General features: G+C 42.9%; 1 protein-coding gene across 3 annotated transcripts; it reads right to left on the reverse strand.

The window, feature by feature from the left end:
* Positions 1–21: 21 nt before the first annotated feature.
* AIDA (axin interactor, dorsalization associated) lies at positions 22–26606 on the reverse strand. Of its 3 annotated transcripts, XM_082756033.1 has the most exons (11): positions 26344–26606; positions 23120–23189; positions 16648–16701; positions 15792–15846; positions 10799–10862; positions 10253–10359; positions 8510–8521; positions 5641–5763; positions 1919–2041; positions 1325–1442; positions 22–491 (listed from the first exon to the last, which is right to left on the reverse strand). In XM_082756033.1, the coding sequence occupies exons 1-11, from the start codon at positions 26451–26453 to the stop codon at positions 395–397; spliced, it is 933 nt and encodes a 310-aa protein (XP_082612159.1). In that variant the 5' UTR covers positions 26454–26606; the 3' UTR covers positions 22–394. The 3 variants fall into 3 exon arrangements, with proteins under 3 accessions (XP_082612159.1, XP_082612160.1, XP_082612161.1); XM_082756034.1 differs by lacking the exon at positions 8510–8521; XM_082756035.1 differs by lacking the exons at positions 5641–5763; positions 8510–8521.

A 26606-nucleotide genomic window follows, 5' to 3' on the forward strand; every position in this document is an offset into this window, starting at 1 on the left:
ACTACAATAGCACAGCGAGTGTAAACAGGTTAGTAGGCCTGCCACATCTTTATTGCTACAGGTTTGGCAAAGGGGCAGTATCCAACCTTCGGTGGAGTTTGAGGCAAAAGGATAATAATGGTTACGATAAAAAGTGATGAACAGCAAAATTAGGAAAAGCAGTCAAAATATTTCAGGGCTCTCAGAAAAACCTGTATCTGGAAGGTACTGAAAAAAAACTTGCACTTGGCTGGTAGGCTTGCCTCTGACCCTGAAGGAGTGCTGTGCAGGATGTGATGGTCCCGTTTGACCTACTGGCATGGACACAGTCGTTCTCCTGCCACTTGAAGCCTAAGGCTACTACACACAGCTACCATGACTTGTGGTTCAGTTCACAGAAGTCTCACAAATAGGGTCATTCCTTGTGCAACGTTTGATGGAGGTGAAGGTAAAGTGGTTTCTTGGTCAACAGTTGTAATTTCTTCCTTTTAAAGTCAGTGGGTTTTTTGTACCTGTAAGCACAAGAAAGTAAATTACTGCAAGTCCTAATGGCTATGAGGAAGATGAAAGCACACTAGGAAGCCTGTCCTGTCCTGATCCTATTACCATAATCTTTAAATACATCAGATGAGATTTACTGGAACAACAATAAATGGATTTACAGGAAGAAATTCAAAGAAGTACTCCAGCTACCAAAGATTAAGTTAAGCACTCTTCCTACAACTGTCCCCACCTGCAAGGTTCACTCCTTCCTGGAAAGAGAAAGCAAACACTCAAAACCCTCACTTGACAGACCTTCACCCACGCAGTAAGGTTAGGATGCACATCATAACTGATGTGCACTATAACTGGCTGATGCATTTCTTTACCTAAGTGAAAAAGCAAACAAAAACCCAACAACAACCACCTAACACTGCTTTGAAGTGTTCCTAAAAGTCTATTTCAAATCAGAATCCCATGTCTCAATTCATATTTCCTGCACAGAAGTCCTGTATCAGAAGATCATGGAAGTTCAAAAATTTTTTTTTTTAAGTACAGCTGATCTGACATTCAAGCAGACATCAAAATGAAAATCTCCCCTACAGAATCTGTTAAACTGATACAAAATTCAGTTACAAACACCAGCATTTTATTTGGAAATATATATATATATTTTAGAAAGATCTATAGCTATTTTGTTTGTCTAAAAGCATTTTATCTCCCCTTCTTTATTAAAAATAGAATAGTCCTCCTGTAACTTAATCTAATGAGTTCATTAAACCTTCCACAATACAAGCTGCACATCCTAACGGAAGGATAGTTCAGTTCCTCTGTCATCGGCATCTAATAACTGCAAGTCACTTACAGTTCTATAACAATTGCCCCGGGTTTAATTTCATCCATCTCCATGAAAGCAAAGCACTTGGTGCTAGTAAACCTTTTCTTAGGCTTGTAGTGTTTGAATTCAAAGAAAATAGCTGCACCTAAAACAGAAAATGGGTTAATAGTGAAGTTAGCAATTATGACCAACAGTTATCCTAATACTTATCCGCAATTTAAGATGCTCTACATATATTGGATGAAATTATTTCCAACGCTTTAGTAATTTACTTAAAAGATACACCATGTTCTTACAATGCTCGTCATCACAGTCACAAGAGCTTGTACTCTTCACTCAATTATTCACATCCAGTAACTAAAAGCGTCACAAAGAAACTCTATACCTGTGCAGCAGAGCAGACTGCTGCATTTTTATTTGTTTTCATTCATTCCTCCCTTGTCTGCAAGTCATCACAGTGACCAATTTGGAAAAGATAGAATACAAACATCTATTTTTATCCTTGTCTGGATCTTGAGCCCTGCAGCAGCTCGGGCATGGCCTGTTTATTAGATAGGAGCAACCTTCTACCCACACTTCCAAAGCTCCCGGGCCCTGCTTCTGCTACTTCATACCACGTACCTTTTGTTAGTTTTTCAACATGTTTCTGAATCTCGATGTCCACATTAAAATGGACATACGTGTCCTCTTTCCTCAAAGCCACAGGAGTATCTTGCACAGGAGTCAGATCTATCCCATTCAAATCTGCAGGAAAGAAATGGCACGAGAATTGGGAGAAGCTTCTCAGACTTTAAGGTTCTGCTTCCTTTAAGATGCTTATGAATCAATCCTCATACTCTCACAAAAAGTTAATGTCCACCTGGACGGAGAGGGGTAATCACACCCCTTCACAGTCAGTGAGTTTTATCTTTTACCGCAACGTGAAAGCAGGTAGAGTTCTGACAGTTTAAGATGAGAATTTGGAGTGATTCCCATTTTTAAGGGGACATTTCTGTCTGCTGCCAACAAATGATTCCGTTCCCTCTGCAGGCAAGATGTCTGCAGGGCTTCAGAACTGCCAGCGGAACCAGCAGAGAGTTTTATGCACCGAAGGTGCCCCTCTGTGCAGGTCAAAGCTGGCACAGCTCATACAAACTGCAATCACTGCAGGCCCCCCTGCTTTGTTGACTCGATGCAACAAAATCATAGAATCATTTAGGTTGGAAAAGACCTCTAGGATCATCGAGTCCAACGGTTAACCTAGCACTGCCAAGTCTACCACTAGACCTTGTCCCTAAGAAACACTTCTACATGTTTTTTGAATACCAGGGAATGGTGACTGAATTACTTCCTTGGGCAGCCTGTTCCAGTGCTTCACAACCTTTTGAAGAATTTTTTCCTAATACCAAAATTAAACCTCCCCTGGCACAACTTGAGGCCATTTCCTCTTGTCCTATCACTTGTCGCTTGGGAGAAGAGACTGACCCCAACCCTGCTACAACTTCCTTTGAGAAGTAACGGAACTGTAGAGAGTGGTAAGGTCTCCCCTGAGCCTCCTTGTCTCCAGGCTAAATAACCCCAGTTCCCTCAGCTGCTCCTCATATGACTTGTTCTTTAGACCCTACACCATCTTCAGGACCCTTCTTGTAGCAAGGGGCCCAAAACTGAACACAGCACTCGAGGTGCAGCCTCACCAGAGCCGAGTATGGGGGGACGATCACTTCCCTAGTCCTGCTGGCCACACCATTCCTGATACAAGCCAGGATGCTGTTGGCCTTCTTGGCCACCTGAGCATGCTGCTGGCTCATGTTCAGCTGGCTATCGACCAGTATCCCCAGAGCCCTTTCTGCCAGGCAGCTTTCCAGCCGCTCTTCCCCCAGCCTGTAGCTCTGCTTGGGGTTGTTGTGCCCCAAGTGCAGGACCTGGCACTTGGCCTTGTTGAACCTCACCCCATTGTCCTCAGCCCTTCGGTCCAGCCTGTCCAAATCCCTCTCCTACCCTTGAGCAGATCAACACTCCCACACAACGTGGTGTCATCTGCGAACTTACTGAGGGTGCGCTCTATCCCCTCATCCAGATCATCGATAAAGATATTAAAGAGGACCAGCCCCAGTACTGAGCCCTGGGGGATACCACTAGTGACCAGCCTCCAGCTGGATTTAACTCCATTCACCACAAACAAATCTTTGGGTCAAGATTAACTGGATTTAACTCCATTCACCACAATTCCTTGGGTCACCATGCATTCTCTCTCCTGTTTTTTACAGTCAGAGGCACAGGGGGCCACAGGTTGGACCCCAGCTGTCAGCACCAGTTGCGCTGCTCAGGCACAAGCCACCAGAGACAACACTCTTTCTGCTGAGGCTGGGGCCCTGAAGCACTGCTGAACACACTTCTTTCAGGGAACGGAAAGGGATCACCAACATGGCAGCAGGAACATCTCTCTGCTGATCTGCAGGACAGCAGCCTAATTAAAAACAAAACAGAACAAAAACACACACACACAGACCCACACACAACAAAAACACCCCAAAACAAAACAAAAACACCAAGGAAAACCAACAACTAATCACCCTAAGACTCCTTATAATATGGACAAAATGACCTTTTTGAGTCACTTTTACTCAACAAAAATCTTAAAAAATAAAGTTTAAGGTCACCATTACTAGAAGAGGTGATACACCCCCTACACACACCTCTTTTGACACTAGTTTCCTACATCATTACTTGGCAGCTGCTGTTTATAAGAGTTTGCTAATGAAGTGCCACACGTTAACGGAATGAGTGGTTGGGAAAGCAAGTCTAGAAATACAGCCTCCCTCAGCTCCAGAAAGGAAATGAAAGCTAGCTCTGAAGACAAGCAACAATTTTAACAATATGCAGTAAGTTAGGACTGAGAAACACTTTGGTGGAAAGGAACAACGAATGTTTGCTTTACAAATTCTGGTAAGTTCCAGGATCCAACGTTAGAACCCTGTTAGCGCTGGTATTTCCCTGTTGGCCAAGAAAAACTCAGCATGAAAGAATTAAGTTTGATTAAACCCACATCCATCCAGCTAGCCTCACCACTGAAGTCACCCGTCCCTCAGCTTTCTGGCATAGCGGAGGCAAAGAAAGATCCAAAAGTGACTAGAGAAACGGAGCCTGACAAATAGTTACATAAGCTAAAAATAATGCTGCATACTTGAGGCAACACCATAAACACAAATACTGCGCATTTCTAAGACTGAGAACACAAAAAGGCAGTTGTATCAGCTGAGGAAGGCGAGAGTCATGTTCCAGCTTCACTGCTGAAAAATGATCCCAGGAAGCAGGATTAGGTAAGGCTCCCTGTGTATGTACATTGGCAGGTAGCATCTGAGAACATCGCTGGGATTCAACGCCGTGACCCCCACTTCTGACACAGAACTTGTCCAGCAGGTGAAGCAGCCTGGTAACGCAGGCATCACATCCCTACACTTGGGACTAATAGCACGTCGAAAGAGGATATAGAGAAGGTCGCTGTCACAACTGAATAGAGGCTGCCACCAACGGAACAGAGCTCAGCTGCAAGTTTTTATCTGATAAAGAAAAATCATACACCTCAAAAGATTGTAAAGATGAGCACAAGTCAAGCAGGATGGATAAAGGTACGCAACTCTGACTACAGTGGCTTCCTTCTAAGAAACGGGGATGAGACAGATGCTCCTGCCAGAAAGACTGAATACCAAAAATCTCAGCCTCAAGCAAAAGCCATCAACCACGTTGTTATCTGAAACAGTGAGAAAACCTCACCTCGCATATCCGCAGCTGACAGAGACACAGGTTCTTCCAGACTCACGGAGACTCTTGAGGAGGGGACAGTTAGCCCAACACATGAGCTGAAATATTTCGGTGCCAAGGCTGGCACTTTAAAGCTTTGCTTCTCAACTTCATACCCATTCCTTTTGGTAAGAAGATCTTTGTTTTACTAAAAAGTTGGCCTAATGATAGGGCAAGAATGGAGCCAGTGGGCTGTGGTTTGCTGTCTCCAGGAAGCCCAGAGACCAATATGCGCTGGGGAGTACAAGCAGTCCAAACAGATCTGTACTTAAGAGTCAGCTAATGGAAGTGAAAGAGAGAAGTACGGTCTGCCAAGTCACTAATACTCGTCCTCCAGCTTGGGGAAGGCACAGCTGAGCGCTTCTCCTGCAGTGATTCACCTCCCAGTATCTCCCAAATACAGGATTTTTCCACCCTCGAAAAAGCAGAAGCCTTAAGACCACAACAATAAATGCAGGCCCAAACAAACACTTCTCCCTGCAGGTTGAATAAATAAAAAATGCTACTTTCAGAAAATACTTTCTGCAAACTAGAAATGAGGAGCCAGGAACAGAAATCATTACCCTTTACACTGACTGTGATGTAAGGATCAATGCACTGCCCAGCATCTTTCAGACCAATTTTCTCTATGTTGATGGTGAGTAATGTCATCCCGGGTTCAGATGGCAATCTGGGTAATAAAGTACCTGAAAAGAGTAAAACACATCATTAATCCTTTGAGTCATTTTACAGCAGAGGCCTTGCTCAACCCATCACCTCTCATGGAAGAGGCTGTTTTCCAACGAAGTGCCAAGCCCAAGGTTTCTTATCCCACCAGCACACAGTGTGTGTCTACGCATTAAATGACAGATTTCTAAGTCCACATCAAAAAAGCAAACAAGCAACCCCAAAAAAATCAGGACTGCCTCAGGTTAAATGAATTTGTAAAACAAAACAAAATAAAAATTAAAAAAAATGTCCTAAGAACAGAGAAAAGCTTTGTTTAAAGTGTTCCTTCTTGCTCTCATGCAGAGTAACTCATGCATGGAATTCAATTTATATAGTTTTTCAGGATTAAATTTGGGAAGCTGGATTCAATCTGCAGCTGCAGGAAGTTCAGACACATAATCAAGAGTACCCACCCCGCTGAACATGACTTGGCTTCATGCTGAACATTTAGGCTGGGAGAACAAGGAAGAAAATGGCATTGTTGCGAATCCCACTGGGTGCAAGGGAATCAAAAGAGACATTCTTAATTATCCAAGTTGTATTGATCTGTACTTAAACGGAGGAGTAAAAAAAATGTGTTTGAATCCCTCAAGTTTCCTGCTGCATTTAGGAAGCAGTTCCTAGCTCTTCATCAAGAAAATTTAGGATCAGGTAATCTTTGTGGTCACACACTGTGGACAATGCATGAGAATCCTTGTAGAGTTGAGGAAGACAATGAAAATGACAAGAAAACAAAATTACCCAAACTTACTAAAAGCCATAAAAAAATAAAAAATAAAGAGAGATTCTGTAATCAGTAGAGGGACAGCTTCTTCATGTGGATTTTAAAGAAAACTGACAGGCTTCAGGCCTGTCTCTGGTATTAGATGAATAAGCTCCAAGACAAGAAATGCTCAGACTCATGAGCAAGTTTAATCTAAAGTTTTGTTTTTCTAATTAAAAAATAAAATGTTATCCCAAGGCTTGAGATCTAAACAAAGTAATAATTTCCTTTGGCAAGTCCAATCTGGGTTTTCTTTGATCCTTTTTTTCCCCCGATCAAGGCTTGAAAAGCTGGAGAACTGAGGAGTTTTCATCACATTAGAGGGACTAGCTTTAAAAGATGGGGCAGTGTACTCAGTGCTAGCACTACAGACTCAGCAAGATCTTATGAGCCCTTCTGCACTCAGTCCCACGTTCAGGACCACCATCAAGGTCTGGATTCCCATCTGTGAGACACCACGTATCTGTAACTCCCTGCCTTGGCTACCAGCAGAGCCATGACCCCGAGGTACCGCCTCTGTGGACACTTTACAACACGTCATGGCCGAATTTGACCCACTCTTCTGAAGTAACGGGACAGACTTCTGACCGTAGTATACGATATCTTGAAAAGTGAATTTATTCGACAGCATCCCTTTCTGCCAAGAAGCATACACAATCTAGTTCATCTTGCTATATCACTTGAATAGCTGTTAAAAGCCAAAGTTTTTATTACAATCTAATGGAAGGCAGATAAGGGCCTTCTCTTCAGCACAAAACTTTGGTCTACCGCCTTTCAGTTGTCTCCGAAAAGCAGCATGCCCTGCCAAGAGAGACGAACTGTAACTTCCAGTTTTCCTATCCATCTCTGAAATATGCTAAGTGACGGGATACTTGACACACCAAAATCATCTATGAGATGTATCAGACTCTGGTACTTACTATAAAAATTCTGGTTTGAGAAAAATTCTTCTGTTCTTGAAAAACGCTTTCCAGAATGTATGAAATTCCAGAATTGCAATGAACAAAAAGTCAAGCCCACTTCCAACAGGTAAGGGGACATTGTGACAGACGGTCCTTAAGGAATGTGTTCTCCTTGCTGCCTCAGCTGGAGTCACATCTAAACCAGCAATGGACTAAAGCAGCTGACTGTAACCTGTCCCACATGAGCCACGATCACCCATCACACTGCCCGTCTTCTGCCACAGCTTGAGCCCGTAAGTCTTCAGCAGGCTAATTCTGAGGTTTTTCATGAGGATAGTACCAGCCATTTCCAGCACAACTGCAGGAATTCATTGCCAGAGAGGGAAGAGAGCATCTACATTTTATTTTATTATGTATTGTTAGTGTCCTCCTACAAGTGCGTTTCAGATGCATGAAGGTGAGCCAACCTAATAGCTCACTGCCACTGAGACAGAGGTGCCTGGTCTCTCCAGACCCAGCCCCCAGTTCAGAGAAAGGGGAAAAGGTGACGGGTCTCCTGCTGGGTTCACAAACAGAAATGGGCCACAGAAGAATCTCTTGTCAGCACAGCAGTGGAATAAAGTAGTATATAACCAGGAGAAAGGCAGATGGGAAACCTCAGCTGGCAGGGACAGCAAGACCCTGGTCAATTCGTCTTCACACAGCACAGAAGTGTAACTACATGTGTATATATATATTTTTTTTTTAATGTAAGATTGCTCATCGAATGTGTATTCCACTAAAGAAAATCTAGCTATTCCTGCCTTTGGCTACTCTACAAGTCAGCACATCTTTATTAGCACATTAAGACTTCTGGAGAGCAATGTAACATATGTCACCAAATAAGAGTTTCCCTTTTCCTGCTACTGAAGGGAGATAAAACCAACCCCTAGATGCCTAGTACCATGTTACTGAAGGCTGTATTTTGAGCTTTGAAAGCAACAGCTGAATGACAAACATTACAGCTACATGACCATGATCAGAGAAATAACAGTATGTACTAAAATGTTATCATCATACCTTCATTGGCTCCTGGGTTAGATGAATGGTGCAATGTGATAACGATGAAGCCATGCATGTAGAAGACAAGACAATGGTCAGTTAGACAATAGTTATGCACTACGGATTAAAGGCATATTGAAGCAAAGAGTGCAACACTTCTCTCAAATCAATATGTGAAGTCCATTTACCAGGCTCACCTCAGATGGCTGCAAGTTGCTTTTGCTTAAACCTCGTCACCCACAGAAAGAGCAACCAACTAACATCCCATAAGGTCAGAAACGCCACACAAATTTACATTCATCAGGGAAACAAGATCTGTTTTCAACTCATACAGAAACACCCTAGGGGTTCAGATTATCATAGCTACAGGGAGGTTTACCTTAATGCAAAAAGGTTCAGAGAAGTCAGACAGACAGTTCATGAAGTAGATGACAATGTAAAACATCAGTAAGAAGAGGTGTGAGCAACTCCTCTTAAAAGCATGGTTTTACCAAGGAATAATTCTGTGAGAAAATATATATTTCAAACCTCCCTTCTTTCGGATTTAGTTACTCTACTTCTTTGAGAATAATTTAACTATAGACAAAACCTGCCTACAGTCAGCTTAGATTCTTTCTTAAGCACAGACACCGTCTCTACGTCTGTTATATGCACACAGTGCCAACAGGGTGCACGGAGGTAACTATGGTAATAGTCACAACCTGATTGATTCACAGGCATATCACGAGCTACTCAAGATATCTCTCACTTTTCCCCCAGCTTACACCTTAAATAACCAGTGTGCTGAAAAGTACAGAAAAAGAACCAGAAGTATGCATCTCCCTTTTCCTTGAACTTGACATCTATCTACCTACCTAGAGTTGTCAAAGAAAAAAAAAAATTAATACTTAATACCATGCAGGAAAAAAATGTAATTATGCACATTAACATAATCAAAAAGACTTTAGAGTTTGACATACACACACACACGTACTCAGAGGAAGCCTTAAATGAATTTTCCAATAGGTGTTATACTATCTCTTTCAACCATAATTCCAGTTCTAGTTTCCCTATTTGTTATCTCCTTCTTGAAATAAGAAGGCTGCCAGCCTGCTCTGCAACTAGAAATTTGTTTTTACTGCAAATAAACTACATCAGGAATGAAACAAAAAAAATAACAAAAAACAGCAACAACAACAAAACTTCTGTTGTGACTTCCTACTTCTTTACCTATTAAATTGTCAAAAGTTGAGGCTCCAAGACGACCTCCTCCAGAATCAGTAGGTATATCCACTTATAAAATGCTTTCGTGTGGACAAGCACTAAAGTTAGCAAACCAAAGCTACTCTTCTTTCTCCTCCCCAAGCTTGACTTTAGTCCAAGCTATTGTCTCACCAGATGACATAACAGAAAACTAACCAGCAACAACTCCCCACATCTCTAGCAGGATGTGATGCTCCTTGAAGGAGCAAATATTGCCACAGTTTCTATCTGAATGTGGTTGGAACACTTCACATAATATGGTTAAAAAAGTGCATGGAATGCACAAATTATATGAGGTAGCTGGTACTGCCTCACAGATTAGGGGTACAACTATTTGGAATAGGAGATAGTTTGCTGAGGAAAAAAGTCCACAGGTCACTTTTGTGGTTTTCCAATACAGGACTAGAGTTTCCAATACAGCCTGGTGCTCCTCATCCAAACTTTTAAAATCACAGGTGGAGAAAGAGACAGAACTTACACATGCTGTATAGGTTGGTATGGCAAGGCTGGTGCCCCTACCTGGAACTCTAGCAGGAAGCGAGTCTGGAGACCCTGCTCCAGCTCCTCCTTCCTCATCATCCTCCTCAAACTCCAAGTGTTCCTCTTCTCCTGGTGCTAAAATCTTCCTGTGAAATATGAAAAAAGAGCGAGACCAAAGATCACTCATCATCTCGCTTTCAACTTGCACATCAGCAACTGAGTATAGAACAGGAGCACACACTTTAATGTCATTTCACATTAGCTACTACTGTAGAAAGCTTAGCTAACTGCTGTAGAAAGCTTTCTGCTACACATAAAGCACAAAGTCTAAAAACAAGAGAAAATACTGACAATTCCAGAGAGATGTAGGGCCTACCAAATACTGATTTTACCAAAAGCAAGGGCTTTGGTTTTAGTAGTACCTAGAAAACCTGAATTCAGAAGTTCTTTTTTAACCAGTTTACCCAAAGTAATGCAGCAAGTAGGTGGCTCTAGAAGTTCTCAGGTCTCACATGCAGCAGTTCCCAGACCATGCCCGTTCAGATACCTATGCGTAACACACAGTGACACAGTTCTCTCTCTTACCTGAGTGGGACAGGCTGAACATCAAAGGGGAACTCCTTATTGTAAGTGAGGATATTCTTTAAGACTGCAGAGAAAAAAAAAAAACAACAGTAAGAATCTATTTTCCTAAATAAGCATTAATTCTACCACTTTGCACAACTAGGTCCGTTCTCATTGCAACTTCACAAAACAATTTTAAAAGGATCAGATCATGGCCAAAAAAAAAAAATATCTCATAATTTAAACATCAGTACAGACCTGATGAGTCATGTCACTACAACTTTCATACTGGGTAACTGTGACTGCAGTACTTAACCACCACATTTATACAGGCAGGGAAAATAAACGTAACAAGAACTAAAAGCACCATGAGGAAAAGCTACAGGCCCCTGAGGTAATGGTAGCAACCTTGGGCAGCTATTGAAGCAAGGGTGATGTTGTTACTGGAATCGGCTCCAAACAGTCTGAAGTCTCCAGAACTGACATGCTTAAGCATACAGGTACCTACCCTGCACATTCAGAGAGCCACCGCGGGAGTCCAAGAATGCTGGTAACACATAACTTAGTTGAGATTTCCTACTTCCTCCTGCACGTGGAGGGTAGATTTGCAAAGTTCAAAAGAGACACAGAGCAATATCTGAGCGTTAGATCCAGAAACGTTGGCTATACCTTCCAACATTCACTGTAATACCACAGCTTTGCCATTTGCATTAGGACCTTACTCAAGTTTTAATAATCACAACTTTAGCTTTTATTTCTGAAAGCATTAACTAGTAAAAGTTGTATTTCCAAAAGTGTATAAAAGAAATAAGCATTTCACAATGGCTAAAAGGCCTAAAAAGAGAAGAAAGCTTGCAGAGAGAGGCAGTCCCTATCAGAGAATGAGGATCCTGGCCTGGGCAGGGGAGGCAGGAGGTATTAAGAGCAAGTCCTCTCACTGGTCTCACTTTGCAGTAAGCCCTCTCAAAGCACATTTTTGAAATCTCCCCTTGGAACTTTTGGAGGAGAACAAAACTGTGTTAAAGCAGTGCTAACATAACACAAAATCCCAGACGTACTTACACACCAGCTATGTTTACAGAACCACTGCTAGGCCCTTTCTGTCTCTGCGTGTTATAACTCAGCCAGTATAGCAGGAGAGCTTCTCTGTCTTTCTTCATAGTCACATCACTCCATGTGGGCTCCATCATTAGCTACCAGACATCCAAACGCTACTGTGAATAAAGAACCCCTCAGTAAACTATACATAGACAAACAAAAAACCTTCCCAGTCTTTACTGATCTTTTTTTTCTGATTTCTTTACCATGACCTGAGAAGGTGGATGCTATCTGATTCCAGGGGGACCCAATACATACATACAGAGAGAGCTTTAAGTTGTCTGCTGTTAGATGTGTGACAGACAAAACTGACGCCAAGTCTCTCCTTCTCTCAAGGCTTCTGCCCTGAGGGATCAGCAAGGCAGATCTCAACAGGGTGGCAAAGAATCGTAGCCGCTTCCCAACAGGAAAGTGGCTGATTATCAGCAGACAACAGCCTCCCAGCACAGCTCAGGTTCAGGAAAAGAAGGGATTTTATCTCCCTCTGAATTCCCCTGCTCTTGGAAAGCTCTATCATACCAAGACAGAAAGCGAAACTGCCCCAAATAGAAAAACATCAGTAAAGTAATATCTCATACAGCTCAGAGGCACGGCATACAGAAGTGACAGAAATTGCAGTAGTTCTCCTTCCCTCTTCCAAAGTTTGGTATGCACTAGGTTCTGCCCTCTTCCCGTAACCGGCTTCTCCCACGACACAAATGAACATCCCCTAAAAAAGCTTTCTCAGAAATAATCTCAGTTATCACTAGAGGGCACAAAGTACTCCAGCAATATGAGCACCATGAGAAATAGGTGGACAGCTTTACAGCACCTGCAATGCACAGGTAGGCATACACACTCCTACCGCAAAGCTGCGCCTACACACGTGTTGGCATCAAACCTGCTTCTGGCAGTTCAGCGCTTTCCAAATTCCCAGGGACAGTATTAACAAAAATGATGCTAAGTGTTCAGATCAGAAACACTTCTGGCAATACCACCCAAAATCTCTTGCCTTTTTGCAGCAGAGCACTGTGGATCAAGTTTTTAGAATGCATTCAACTCTGTTTAGTCACTAATAGCAAGTAATTTTGCAAAGTCACAATACTGGGATTTACTAAACACACCCCTTTAAACACATCATCAGGATAAGAACTGGATCTGCAGCTCTCAGTCTGATGAAACATACAGAAGCAATGCAACATCCACCCTTCGAGGAAAAGGAAAATCCTCTTTACACCTCTCACAAGCTACAGTTTCAGTTGATTTAAATCAAAGTTATCAGATAACAGGAAATATATTAGGTTATAACGAGTAGGAATCTCCTTCGCAACACTGCATAAGACACCGACACTTCAGAGCTACTTTTATTTATGTATTTATTTTTAAGTGTGCATGTCTTCTGGAGTAAAGAGGACTTCCCCTCTGTAATGCTGCTGCTTAGAAAATGATTCACAGAAAGCTTGCAGTTTGTGTAACTAAAGGGCAGATCCCCAGCAACGTGCCTTGTATTTATGCTGCTTTTACAACAGAAATCTTTTTTAAAGACTGTTCTGCGCCTTCCCAAATACACCTTCTTGCCGGTGTTACTCTCATGCCCAAGGAGGTCACCGAACCGACCCACCAAAACACATGGTTTTCAGCTAGAGCAGTTCTGGATCCACTTCATCTCATTTACACACAGATGCCAGTACTGGCACACAGCCTGTCTAATTCTAAAGTGTGTTATAACACCGGCATAAGCCTTAACAAGAAAAAGATCTGCAAGATCCAGAGTGTGGGCAATGATTTCACACAGCATAATCTCAAAAGAACTGTTTGTATGTATGGACTCTCCGGTAGCATTATCCTAGCACAAGAAATTCAGTGACAAATCCTAGAAACAAAGCCAGCCAACAGCTTCAGTGCAAAATGCAACCTTAACAATTATGAAAAGTTAGAACCTGACAACACAGGGAAAAAAAAAAAGTAAATCTAAGGGCCCTGGTTGTTAGAACACCACCAGAAATAAATTTCTCAGCCATTTTGACCACTTCAGGCACAAAAGTAATTAAATCAACTGAAATTGTGTGAATAGCTGTTTTCATTCCACCCTAACAAAACATTTTGACCTAACAAAGGAATTGCTTATTTGCATTGCCAGTCCTTTTATTTTTATTTTATTTTATTTTATTTTTTATTTTTTTAAAAAAAAGCTTTTTCTTCTGGAATGTAAGAAAAAATTGACAACAGACAAATTAAAACACTTCACGGGGTGTTTTTTGAAATTACTTGTGTTGGCCTGATTAAGATTTACCCTGTTCAAGATATACTTATAAACCATAAAACAAAGGCACAATTCAGAGGGAAAGAACAATCCAAGCCAGAGAGCAACATCAAGGACATCAATGGTGAATTGTTGTTGCAGAAGCACCCGTTCTCCTCCAAGGAAAATAACTCAGTGTCTTTGAAGACTGATGGCCACACACTCTTCTTCAGTTTTAATATAGTCGCTTGTTGCATGAAGCGCGGGTTGAATGCGCTTCACGCTGGTGAACATTTTTTTGACAGCTAGAAATCAATTCTCTGATGAAGGGGACTCTTGCACTGTAACTGAAATACTGGCTTTCAAGAAAAGGAGGCATTTCGAGGGAAGCTTTACCCTTCAATATTCATTTCCTTGGATTTGTAAATGAGTCTTCTTCCATCATTCAGTCACTCAAAGGCCATTTACCTAATGGAGTCTAAGATCTACAGTCATTAAACTACTTCAACAATTAAAATACTTCGTAAACAGAATGTGTACCGATAAAATAATCCCAAATCAGACAATGCAGAGGCAAAACATGCAATATACAGAGTGAGAAAAAACTCATACTTTTAACACACGGTTAAGACTTTCCTGAGTTTATGGTCTTCACAGACCCAGCAGTCCTGTAGTGTACCTCCACTCTCCTTTTTCGGGGAACAGTTTAAAAGCATCTGGACTCGATATTTTTGTACAGACCTTAGGAACCTCTCAGTTCAATGTCCTGCTTCTCCACAACCTTCTCTGTAGGATGCTGTGTTAGTTACTTAGAGAACGGGGACAGAGAAACTGCTTATTCATCAAGTGGCAACACTGCCTGCACATCATTTTTATCCCCAACATCTCCCTAAATGATACCGTTGTGAAAAGAGCAAAATAACCCCCTTTTTTTCCCATCATGAAAGAAACTCTTCCACGTCTCCCGTTCCCCAAGAACAACAATTGTCAGCATCCAGGATGATACTGCTTAGATGTGGAAGCTCTGATCATCAGGATACTTTGCGAATAAAGCAACCAGTGTTACTGGAAGGAAAACATAGCAGACAAACAGATATTTCCTACACGAAAAATTTACTTCTGGATTGACATACCAAAAATTGACCCAGGATCAGATTGGAAAAAAACAGCCACAACACAAAACCCTTCAAAGACCGACTCTCATCCTCACTTTGACTCCTAATTTTGTTAGTCTTATAACATTACTGTGGTTAAGTGGCAAGTGATCGACTACCATGAGCACAAATTAAATATTTTCAGAAGACAAATACATTCAATGCTGCAAGTCGGAAGACCACAGAGTGTTGAAATTCAGTTCAAGTAAGTTATGTGCAGGTAAATTTTCCATCTGATTACATAAGGCACAACTGATAGCCTAAAGTATGATTCTGTGTGAAGTCAGCAGTACCCAAAGAATTACTTGAGACAAAAAGACTAATACATTATCTGAAACATTAGGGCTACTATACTTTGAAGTTACCCACATTAAATTCCTTAATACACATCAAATTCTGCCTATGTGGTAACAGATATTTGGAAGAACTATCTAAAAACAACATTACTGTCAAACCACACTGTGGTCAGTCAGTATTCATCCCGCTGTCATATTTTCCACTGGTGAATGTCACTTACTTGAAATACAAAGATACTACTTACTTGGTTCCAACTTCTTCAGATCCTCAAGCTTAAATTCATCCTGCGACTGGGTGGACTAGGACATTACAAAGAGAGTGTTAAATCTGGGTATGCCCTTTCCCCTCAGAAAAAGCTATCACATCTCATAATAAGCATGCAAGCTGTTCCCTTTATTCAAGCATACCAAGTTACTTCAAAGCTACGTCTTAAAAAAAACAAAGCAAACTACAACAAAACGAAACAACCAAACAAAACCTCCCTGACTGAGGCTAGGTTCACAGATGAGGCAGAAAGTTAGCTACTCCTCATTTATCAACAAAAACGTATCCCATGTTCCAAGTTCTAATACAAGATAAAAAGATTTAAATGAGCTAGTTCATTTTTCATACTTACCATGCACAGGAACATTTGGACAGAGGGACTTACTTTAAACTCTAGCCCAGTCAAGTTGTTCTGAAGTAATATCACCTCTAAGACTGCAAAAGTGATGCTCCGACAGGAGCCCACATTGTTCAAGGCATAACTCCAGCATTGTAACACTAGCAGAAGTTACAGTATACAGGATATGTCAGTATTTTGTTAAGCCTAAGAGCTCACCACAGTGATTCTCATCTCCACCAATCCTGATGATGAAGCTTCTTCATCTGTCTAGTAGCACATCTGCTTCTCTGAGCAAGCCTATTCAACTTACTAACTCAACAGAAAAGGTTTTATCACCTGGGGCATCGTGTAGACAACCTGGAAAGTCCAAATGTTCAAGGAGCTGTTCGTTCTGTTTCCAGAAGCTTTAGCTATGCCTGAAGACACAAAGCTGTCTAAAACCAGCATTAATTACCTATCACCAAAGTATGAAATCACATGGGAAAGAGAACTATACCTGTAAAGCTGCACTTCTCAGTTCCAAGCATGTTGCAATTTTAGCTATGGTTTTCTGAAAAGAAGAAAGAAAATATTGAAATTGTGTTCTTCCATATTCACATTCTTCTTTAATTCTTCTTGTTAAAATTTTCCCTTTTAGGGAATTGTAGGGTACAATCCCAACAGACCAAGTCAGCCCCCCTCAGAGTTTACAAATGCCCAGTATCTCAGCACTGAAAAAGCATGGTCCACTTTTGCAGGTTTTGGTGCAAAATGAAGTATAAAGGTAGAGTATGTTTCTGAGTTTTTATTTTTGTAATTTGCTAAGACACTTAAAGTCTGACAGAAGCATGAAATAGGCTTTCTTGGATTCAAACTTGCCAGCTAAAATACCCCTGAGCAAAACTGTGAAGTAATTTCTCATCTTTATTTTAAAATGTAGAAGGAAAGAAAGAGCTTCATAACCATCCTTCACTAGCAGTCCTACTTTTAAGACAGTGCTACTGAAGCTTTTATGCTTCACAAAAAAAAGAAGCTTGAGGAGCAGCGGTCACATTTGTTTCTATTACTAGCAGATGAAAAACATCAAGAGGAATTCAAACAATGTAACTGGCATCAAATGGACACACCTGCATGGTTTATTTTTACTGTTTTTGACCACACAAGTTTGTTCGTTAACCAAAAGACTTTAGTGAAGAAAAACGAAGTCTATATGCAGAGATAAAATACAATTCCAAACAGTCTGTGGAACATTTAGAGGACAAGAGAAACAGCAACAGTGAAGCTATAAAGAAAAGTAGTTCATTTTCAAAGTTTTCCCCCAGAAGGAAGATAAAACTTGAAATATGCACGAGAGACTCGTTCTCTCCTTTTAAATCAGACAGTATCAAAAAATAGCCCTCCCCTTAAGCTAGATGCAAGGGGGAGGCAAAGATTTCCTAGAGTACAGCTGTAGCAAAGAACTTCAAGGGCAGGAGCATCTGGCAAGTTATACGGTATCAGTCGGAAGCCAGAACTTCCCTTTACAGGAGGGTTATGTTTTAGGGATGTGTTTTAGGACTACTAGAGACTCGTAGCAGCAGGTACGATACTGGGCATGCTTTCACAGCTTCTTTTGCCAGTCATCTGCCCTGACTTCTGCAAGGGGATATCAGCTGCTTCTAAATCTGCTCCTAAGCCACCACCAGCTCAGTACCCTGGGCTGACAGCTAAGCAGCTCCAGCGTCGGTTTGCTGTATGCCACGCTGAAAGAGCGAAGGAGCTGATCTGTAAGCAGATCGGACATCACTACCTCACGGGCAGAGCCAACAGACGGACTGTGTAAAAGCCTCAGATAGCTGATTTCTGTCAGCCACCACGGGCTCAAACTTCCAAAGCCTCCCCAGCTGGTTCTCTCTTCTAAGTGCTGTATTACAACACAGCATTAATCCGCTCTTTACATCCTTGCAGTTTATGTTACTGCCCCTTGTAACAGAATCTTTAAAAGTTCTTTTGAGCACCTTCCAGGAAAGCAGTGAGTGACACGTGCATTATTAGCATGGGGCATTCATTGTTCTTTCCTCTGCCTAGGATATGCAGTGGTGTCTTGTTTGGGAATTTTAACATTGGGCAACCTGACTGCATGCTTGCATGCAACATGGCAAAGTAGAAATATTATGGCTCATCATTTCTGCGGAGCTTAATTCCACAGCCTAGGTTCAGTCAACAAACTTCTACCTCTCTGAAATCAATTCTGCCACATAACAGAGATTTACAGCTGCGTTTCCAGCACAGATTAGGAAAACAGATTTCTGAAAAGGAAAGGAGCACATACGAATGTCCACGCACTGTTTTTGTAGATGTACATACATATTCAGGCTTGGTGCGAGGACATCAGGCAGTACTACAGAAGCAGATTGTCAGTCCCTAGGCAGAGCACACACTGCATCCTTCTCATCAGCTGCAGTGTAACATAAGGAATTCCTTTTTATATGAGAACATCTGGAAAGATATGGTTGCAAAGGTACAATCTCAAAGAGGAAGGTGTGAAGTAATGGATAAAAGAAAGGAATGCAAAGAAGTTCCCTGGGGAAGGGAGGGGAAATCTCTGAGGCTTGCCTGCAACTGCATGATTTGCAAAAACCCAGCTGTTCCTATGGCTCGAGTGTTCATGGCTGAGCAAAGAGCATGCCAGTTCCACGTTAGATCAAACCCCCTTCCAAATGCACCAGAGAAGGAGAGCTTTGAGTAAGTTTGCAGGGTGCCAGCACAGCCTCAGTGCCCCACTATGGAATCAAAACTTGTGAACAGATTTTCACACTGCTCTCCTTCTCGCCATCTTGTACACAGAGCACGAAACCCACACTATAAGTTAGGTCTCAAGAAAGACTTCTCATCTCCAGTCTCGTTAGTTAGCTCACTGATAAGCTCTGCAACAGCACCATTCCCAATCCTGCAGATTCTTAACTCAGTATTCTTAGAACTGCCTGAACTAGGTAACTCGTGACAGGACAAACAGCTGTACAAAATGTGTGTCTTCTGGCTCCTGGGGGCTGAAGGGCAATAATATCCCTAGAAACAGATTAATTGAAGAGAGTTTGGGAGTCTTAAAATAGTAAAGAATAGGTTTTATATGGAATCTATTGAAATATGGCAAGCTCCCAGCAGGCATTATTCATAACTATTTTTTTAAGGAACCACACCCAACCCAAAAGTTAAAAATGCAGCTAAACACTGCTATCATTTTCAGCTGCAACTATCCCATGCAAAAGCTCATTTTTGCAGCAGGGAAAACATTCTGCATCTCATTAGAAAGGCTGAAGTCATAATTAATTTTGCTAGATTAAAGCGGTTAAGAATCAGTTTAATGTAAACTGGTGATTAGAAAGGAAAATGTCAGTTGATCTTGTAGTCAAGGTTTCTTCAGTGCAGTTGTGTGAGTAATGACTGTGCTAACTGTAAAGCAGTCAAAGATGTTTGCATAAATACGGAGCCAGAGCAGAGTTTGGCTTTAAAGAGAGGTCTAGGCTGTTAGGAGACCAGTAGTTCAATGAATCATGCTAAGACTGTGCAACAGTGCTCGTATTTCAGCAAGTTACCATTGCACAAAAAGCATGATTTTCCAATACTGCACAAAACCCAGCCTAGCACAAAAGAAAAAAAAAAAAAAAAAAAGCTACACAAGAAACAACAATTGCGGTTAGCAGAGGGCTTTAAAGGTCAAATTTACTGCACAGAGAACTGGGTGACGATAGCTATAGCTGAAGGAAAGCTGACAGCTACGGCCAAACCGAACTGCATCGACTCATGTAGCAAAACGCAGTGATTAATCATGAGTGAAGACATCATTTTAGAGAATGAAGGTAAAATAAACAACAGCAGGATGCAGATGTTAAGACCGAGGTTAAGTCCATCGGTAAGAGTATGTTAATATCCCATATTCGCAGCTTCTAGGTGATGAAATTGCTGCACAGCCTCCTTAAAACTGTTGCAGAGTAACTAGATTTAAACACAATGATTTGTTGTTTACTGTATTTCTCTATAGTCCTCAACAAAATGAAGGTGCAAGACGATGGAATCTTTCAAAACAGATTCCGGATTGATAGCAAGAAGTCAAGCTGTACAAATCTTGAAATGTCTAAATCCTTATCATAAATTCTACATTTACTGTAAAGTAAATAATAACGGGCTCACACTACATCTAAGAAAGAAATTGGTACTATCTATCAAGTTCTGTTAGATTACCAGGCTGAATGACCACGTTAGCAAGTAACACGCCATCAATTAAAACGTAGCCATAGCTGCACTGTACCACCACCTGTGATGCATGAAGTAAACCCAAACATGTTAAAAGTTTATACAGACAGACAGGACTGAGGATTTGAACCTAGTCATGCCCTTTCCTTGTAGTGGCAAAGCTAGTAGTTTTCCCCCTGTACAGAAGAATCACTGCTGAAATCCATCTTCTTCATGTGTAACAAGAAACAGCAACAATCTCACAGGAATTCTCATCAATATTTACAGTCTTTTAAAATAACACCTAGCTGTAAATCCACACAAAGATTGGAATGAGGGTAGACCAAGCAACTGGAAGTCATAACTAGATTCACAAACTCGCCTTCTCCAATCTATGAAATGCCATCTGCAGCCTGGGCTTGTGAGATCAGAGAGATAAACCCTGAAGTGAATACAAATATGCATTCAAATAAAGAAGGGCTCCTACATGACATACAGTACCTGGAAAAGACAAGATATTAGGGAATAAGAAACTTTCCAAAACCCAGAAGAAATAGCACACTGGTGGATGCCTCAGCAGGAACATTTCAGCAAAATTTGCCGTTTAACCATGGACATTTTTGAGGGGTGGCAAGAGAGAAGATATACTTCTAGTTAATTAAGCTGCTTGAAAGCCTAGAAGCATGCTAAACTCTACTCCTAGACATTGAATGAATGGTAGCAGTGATGATAGTAATTGCTCATAGTCGTAAAGTTATACCAACAAAGCTCCTGCAGAGATAGGGAACACCAGGAGAGCAAGGAGCTGTCAGGCTACAAGATTTTGCTGTACAGAGTTTCACTGAAAGCAACAGCATAAATATTAAATAAATAAATAAATAAATAAAACAAAAATTATAAAATGTAAATATTTTTAAATACTTTAAAATTATTTAAAAATTGTTACTATAAATTTTTATTAAAAATAAAATAAACACATTCTTAAAATGATTGAGCCCGAAGGACAATGAAATACCTAAAGGAAAGCAGAAGGCAGCCGTCTCATTTGTTGTGACTAGCATCACTCGTGATAGAGGAGGGAAAGAGAACATTCTTACTGAAAGACTACACAAAATGTTGGAGAACTTGGCTACATGCATGTTGCTAATGAAATAGGCATCACAATTTGAGAACAAGGCTCAAAATTTAAGTGCATCAGCTGATGAGAAGAGAGGAAAGCAGAGAGATAAATACAGGTATCATTGTGCAGGGATTCAGAACAGCCACTCCAAATTTCTTCTTTTGGAAGACTCTTTCCTTAGAACATGATTGCAGTGGTACAACTTGCATCTGAGGTCGTTTATCTCTGCTTCCTCAACCTCTCAGGCCTTTCCTTGTGGCTGATCTCACTCATTTCCACCATTAGGTCCTTTCTCTACAACTCAGGGAACATCTGGAAACAAAGTCCTGTGTCATTATGGCTCTATACCCTCAGGAGATGGTACCTCTGAAGTGGTGTTAACAGCTTCTCCTGCACGAAATAACCATATTTTCAAAAGCAACCACCGAGGGGAAACATGCAGTAAAGGGGAAACATGCAGTAAAGACAACTATAGCTGAGAGCATTAGAAAAAGATACCAGCAAGGGATACAGAGCAGAAATGATCAAAGAAAAAACATCTGTCCAATGTTAACAAGGATCCTTCAGATCATGAAAGGTGCTTCCAACCCTTCTCCAAGATTGTGACTCAGTTTAGAACTATCATGAGCCTTATCCTCTTCTTCACAGAAGGTAAAGAGAACAGTGGAGGCCAGTTCTTTGCTTTCTTTTGTTGGTACATGTCAAAGAAACATTTATAAGCCACTGACAGACTCTATGTAAAGCTGTATTTCTTTGTGATAAATGAGGCATTGTGTTTTGTTTTTTTTAAACACATCAAGTTCATCTCCAATTTCTGTAGCCAAGACCTGTTGTCAGGACTAACATTTCCAAACACAGATCCCACTACTCCAGCACCCTTTAACCATACATTGGATTCTGGGCTAGGAAATGTCACTGCTCAGGCAATGCCGTTGCACAAACAAGTGATCTTACCATCTGGAAGTCTGGGAATACAGGCATTCTCTGATTCAGTATTCCTAATAAAAACATGGTTTTATACAAGGTACGAAAGTTTAGCAAGACCTCATATTCCAAAATATTTCCTTTTATTTTGCTGAAGATGTTTGAGTTTGTTGGACCTTAGCTAGCATTTTCTTGTTAAATCCTGCCATCAAATTGCATCAATATGATGCTCAGACAAGAAACAGCCTTTTAATCTGAGAGGAGAGAGGAAGGAGTAAAATCAGCTCAATATTTTGAAAGATTATAAACAAGGAACATTGAGACTAGTAGGGAGTATTCTGCCAGGACTCTTCCCAGTCAGGTGTTACATGTTAAGCTAAGATTGTCCGCACACACCCTCGATGGCTGCGGCTCAAGACAATTTGTATTGAGGCTTCACAACATGAATTGTGCTAATGTTGTATATGCAAGTTATCAAAAGGTCACCCACAAAAAGAAACACCCAGGTTATGAAGGGCTCTGGCACATGAGACTTTCAGTATTACACAGCAGGGCATCTGTCACATCTAATGACAACAACTGTTTCAGCCACTCTGGGCTCTGCTTGTGTTTTTGCATACTATGGGAGGAAAAAAAGGTGTCACAAGGCTCTGGTCTGCAAGACAGAAAGAACAATATACCACATCAACACCCCTGAGTCAAGTTCCTTGTCTGAGCAAACGGTAACACTTACCTTTTGATCTTCTGTGAATTCTGAGTTGTTGTGCTGAGACTGTGCCTCCTTTTGTAGATGTCTCGCTAATCTGGGGAAAGGGGGAGAAAATCGAAGAGTGAGAACACAACACAGAACCCTGCCGTCGCTGCCACCACCACCACCATCTCCTGAAAGTGTGCCAGCAGAAAGGTTCACAGACTGCTGCTCCAAAAGGTTTCTTTTTCACATGTATGGCAGGCCATACAGAAAAACAAAACAAACAAAACACAAGTCAGACACAGTAAGTGCCTACATTAGGCAGGAAAGACCACATATATAATGTGTCTTGAAGAAAGAACAGGTATGAACGATCTAACCAACAGCCCCTTTTATAAGCACTGACTTTTTTCCCTCTCTCCATCCCTTTTTTGCATGTTTTGTTTTTTTTTTTTTTTTTTACATAAAGTATACTGCTTATGAAAACAAGCCCATGTGTTTCTCATAGAGAATTTGATGGTCAGGAGAAGCGGCTGCAGGCATAAAGAACTGGTACCCCAGGTACTGGCCACACACCCTCCCACCATGAGAGACCCGGGCACCTTGGCTGCTGTCCTCAGGGTGCATTAGCTCCCATCTGCCCCCATCAGCATCATATGCAGTGCCCAGCCTCCACCCGTTACCAGCACAGAGACCGGAGTACTGAGGGGTTTGGGAACTAACAGTCAGCAAACAGCTGGAGAAAGCAAAAGGAAGCCAGAGAGGGAATCTATGGGAAGAGTCACGGCTTCCGTTTGGGGAGGAAGGGGAAAATTAAACAAGCAAAACTGAGCAATTGTTGTCATTCTCTGCAAAAATATACGTATGTATACGTAGATACTTATTTAAAGGCAGTGCGGAGGGGCGTTGAGGGGAAAACTCAGGCAAAACAGCAGCATTTGGGACACCCCAGTGTACTTCCACCTTGTACTGCTATACTATTAGGGGAATTCAGCTTCTCACCATGGGTGCGGTGGGCACCAGTCTGTTTGGGGGTGGGGAGGGAAGGTTAGAACAGATACGTACACAACAAGAGGCTGCTGTCAAAGCCTGTGGCAGGAACAGACACCAGACCTCAACTATTTCTTTGCTGTTTTCCTTAAAATAAGCCCTATTAAAAAGACACAAGGATTGAAGCTCCTGCAGCTTTCAGCTAGCAGTAGCAAAACAGGGTTCCAATGGGACAATGTAACTTCACAGCTCCATGCCATAACCTTTGTTCGTAATGGGGAAAAGACGGTGGCAGAGAAAAGTCACAAAGCACAAACACGCTGGAACCCAAACACACAGTCAGTCCCTCGGTGCTGCCCTGGCGGTATAACGTGGGTGATAAACAGCAAGCTGTGTATGTGCACTACATAGGGCATTTAAAACCAACAATTTAAGAAAAACATATCACCATAGCAGCGATACACCACCCACAACAGACAGCATCACAGTACGAACAATTCCGCAAGCACTAGTGACACAATGCTCTTTCCATTTGTCACCAATGAAAAAAAAAAAAAAAAAAGAAAACACCACACACCCTAATCCACATCAATGCATCTGGTGTCCCACTTGAAGCTTGTTCAAAGCTGGATCGGACCAAGTTCCACAGACTGGAGTGTTCGACACAGAAGGTGCTGCTGGGGGCTCAGGGGGCTCTCATGGGATTAAGCACCCGAATGAGCAAGGGCTGATACTTGCAACAAACCTCCCGGATCATCGACCTGGGCAGATGTAGGTCCCCCTGGACACGGGAGGCAAGTGTTCCACACCTGTGTTCTAAGTCAGCGGCCATTAAACCCCTGAAAGAGACTAACTGCAACTCAAGAAGATCTTTTTCAGTGTCAGCGAGCTCATCATAACCAGTTTATGCCCAGCCTTCCTACACTGATCTGTACCGACCTTGGCAACGCCAGCAGCATCCAGCCAGCCCACCAGCACGCTCATTACTCCCATCTCAGGTTGCCCTTTGAAAAGGCGACAGCACGAAACCATGCTGTTATATCTCCAGAGCTACGTGGAAGTATCTTGCTCTGTGCTGCTTACTGGCACCTTCTACTCTAGAGATCGAAGTGGTCACTAATCCACCTGCTGTACCTAAAGGAGGTGGATACGCACACTGAAAAGGTTCTGCTCCTTCCCAGGAAATCCCTGCAATCTTTTGATCTTCTCCTCCCTTTCTTCTTCCTCTGGAGCTGCAGAGTTCATCTACTGACTTCTCTGTTCAGTAAAAAAGTCACTGATCAAGCTTGCGAGAGTAACTTACAGTGTGGCTACCAAGAGGAGCTTTCTAACAAAGATCTCACACTGCTACAAAGCCAGAATAAAGCCAGGGCATGGAGATCACCTCACTTCTCATCAGACACGAGTGATGCTGGGAGGCAGGCAATATACGCCATGCTTCATCTCCTGAACTGGGCTGCCTGCAGACATTTAGTGACCCTTCTTCTTAGCGAAACAGGCTCAGACTGAGAAGCCTTTAGGTTTTCCGTTCTGAGGGAAAGTTGTCAAATGGAAGTGACTGCTGGTGCTCCCAAGGTGGTCTGAAGCATTAGGATCCTACTCCGCTCCTTGCAAGTGCCCAGGTAAGGGCAGTTATTTAACTTTTTGAGGGATGTTTTTCCTTCCTTTACGTTAGGAAGTTTTTGTCATCTGAGACACGGATCTGGAGAAGATCCCCGTGGCAAGGTTTGCAGTAACGGCCTGGCCCCGATCCGGAGCCCAGCTGCGGACTGCAGATACCTGAACCCACAGCATCCTAACCACGAGCTGACGAGGCCGGGGCACCTCAGGGCTGCGGGCACCTCACAGCACCTCAGCCGTCAGCACCGGGACGCTCCGGGCAACAAGTGCGAGCCCCCTGCCCCCCCTCCAGCACAATCCCACCCGCACAAGCCGCCTTGGGAGCCCCCGGGACAAGCTCCGAGCCCGCCGGGCCCCTCGCTGCCGCCGGGGGTCCCCGCCCGGCGCCGCCCTGCGCTGCCGGCTGCGTCCCGCCGGGCCGGGCGCCATGGCTGCCCGCGGCCGGGCTCCCCCCACACACAGCCCCGGGAGGGGTCCGGCGGTGCCGGGGCGCCCCGCTCCGCCCCCCCCGCGTTGCATAACGGCAGCGGGGCCAGCCCCGGAGCGGGGGGGACCGGGGGCACAAGGCCTAGGCCCCGCGGCCACCTGCCCCGCCCTGCCCCGGCCCGGCCCGGGGCCCCTCGGCGGGGAGCCGCGCGCTGCGTGCCCGCACTCACATCTGGTACTCGTCGATGGCCTCCACCAGCTGCCCCCAGGAGTCGAAGTCGGTGCCCTTCCTGAAGCTGGCGCCCCAGCGCTGCAGGAGGCTCCGGGCCGCCTCCGACATAGCCCCAGCACTAGGGCACCATGCTCACCCCGGGACGGGGCACCGGGACTGGGCACCGACACCGCCGGCACGGCACAGCCCAGCCCGGCCCGGCCCGGCCCAGCCCCGCCGCGGCGACAACCAAACGCGGCGGCCGCCTCCCGCCAGCGCCGC

This window comes from Aythya marila (genome assembly GCF_965140915.1).
Source record: "Aythya marila genome assembly, chromosome: 3".
NCBI classification, from domain to species: domain Eukaryota; kingdom Metazoa; phylum Chordata; class Aves; order Anseriformes; family Anatidae; genus Aythya; species Aythya marila.

Coding starts and splice junctions, on each gene's coding strand:
- AIDA (XM_082756033.1), bottom strand. CDS start 26,453: ATGTCGGAGGCGGCCCGGAGCCTCCTGCAGCGCTGGGGCGCCAGCTTC. Junction 10,360..10,798: donor GTTCAGCCTGTCCCACTCAG/GTAAGAGAGAGA, acceptor CATATTTCACAG/GAAGATTTTAGCACCAGGAG. Junction 2,042..5,640: donor CATCACAGTCAGTGTAAAGG/GTAATGATTTCT, acceptor TCTTTCCTGCAG/ATTTGAATGGGATAGATCTG.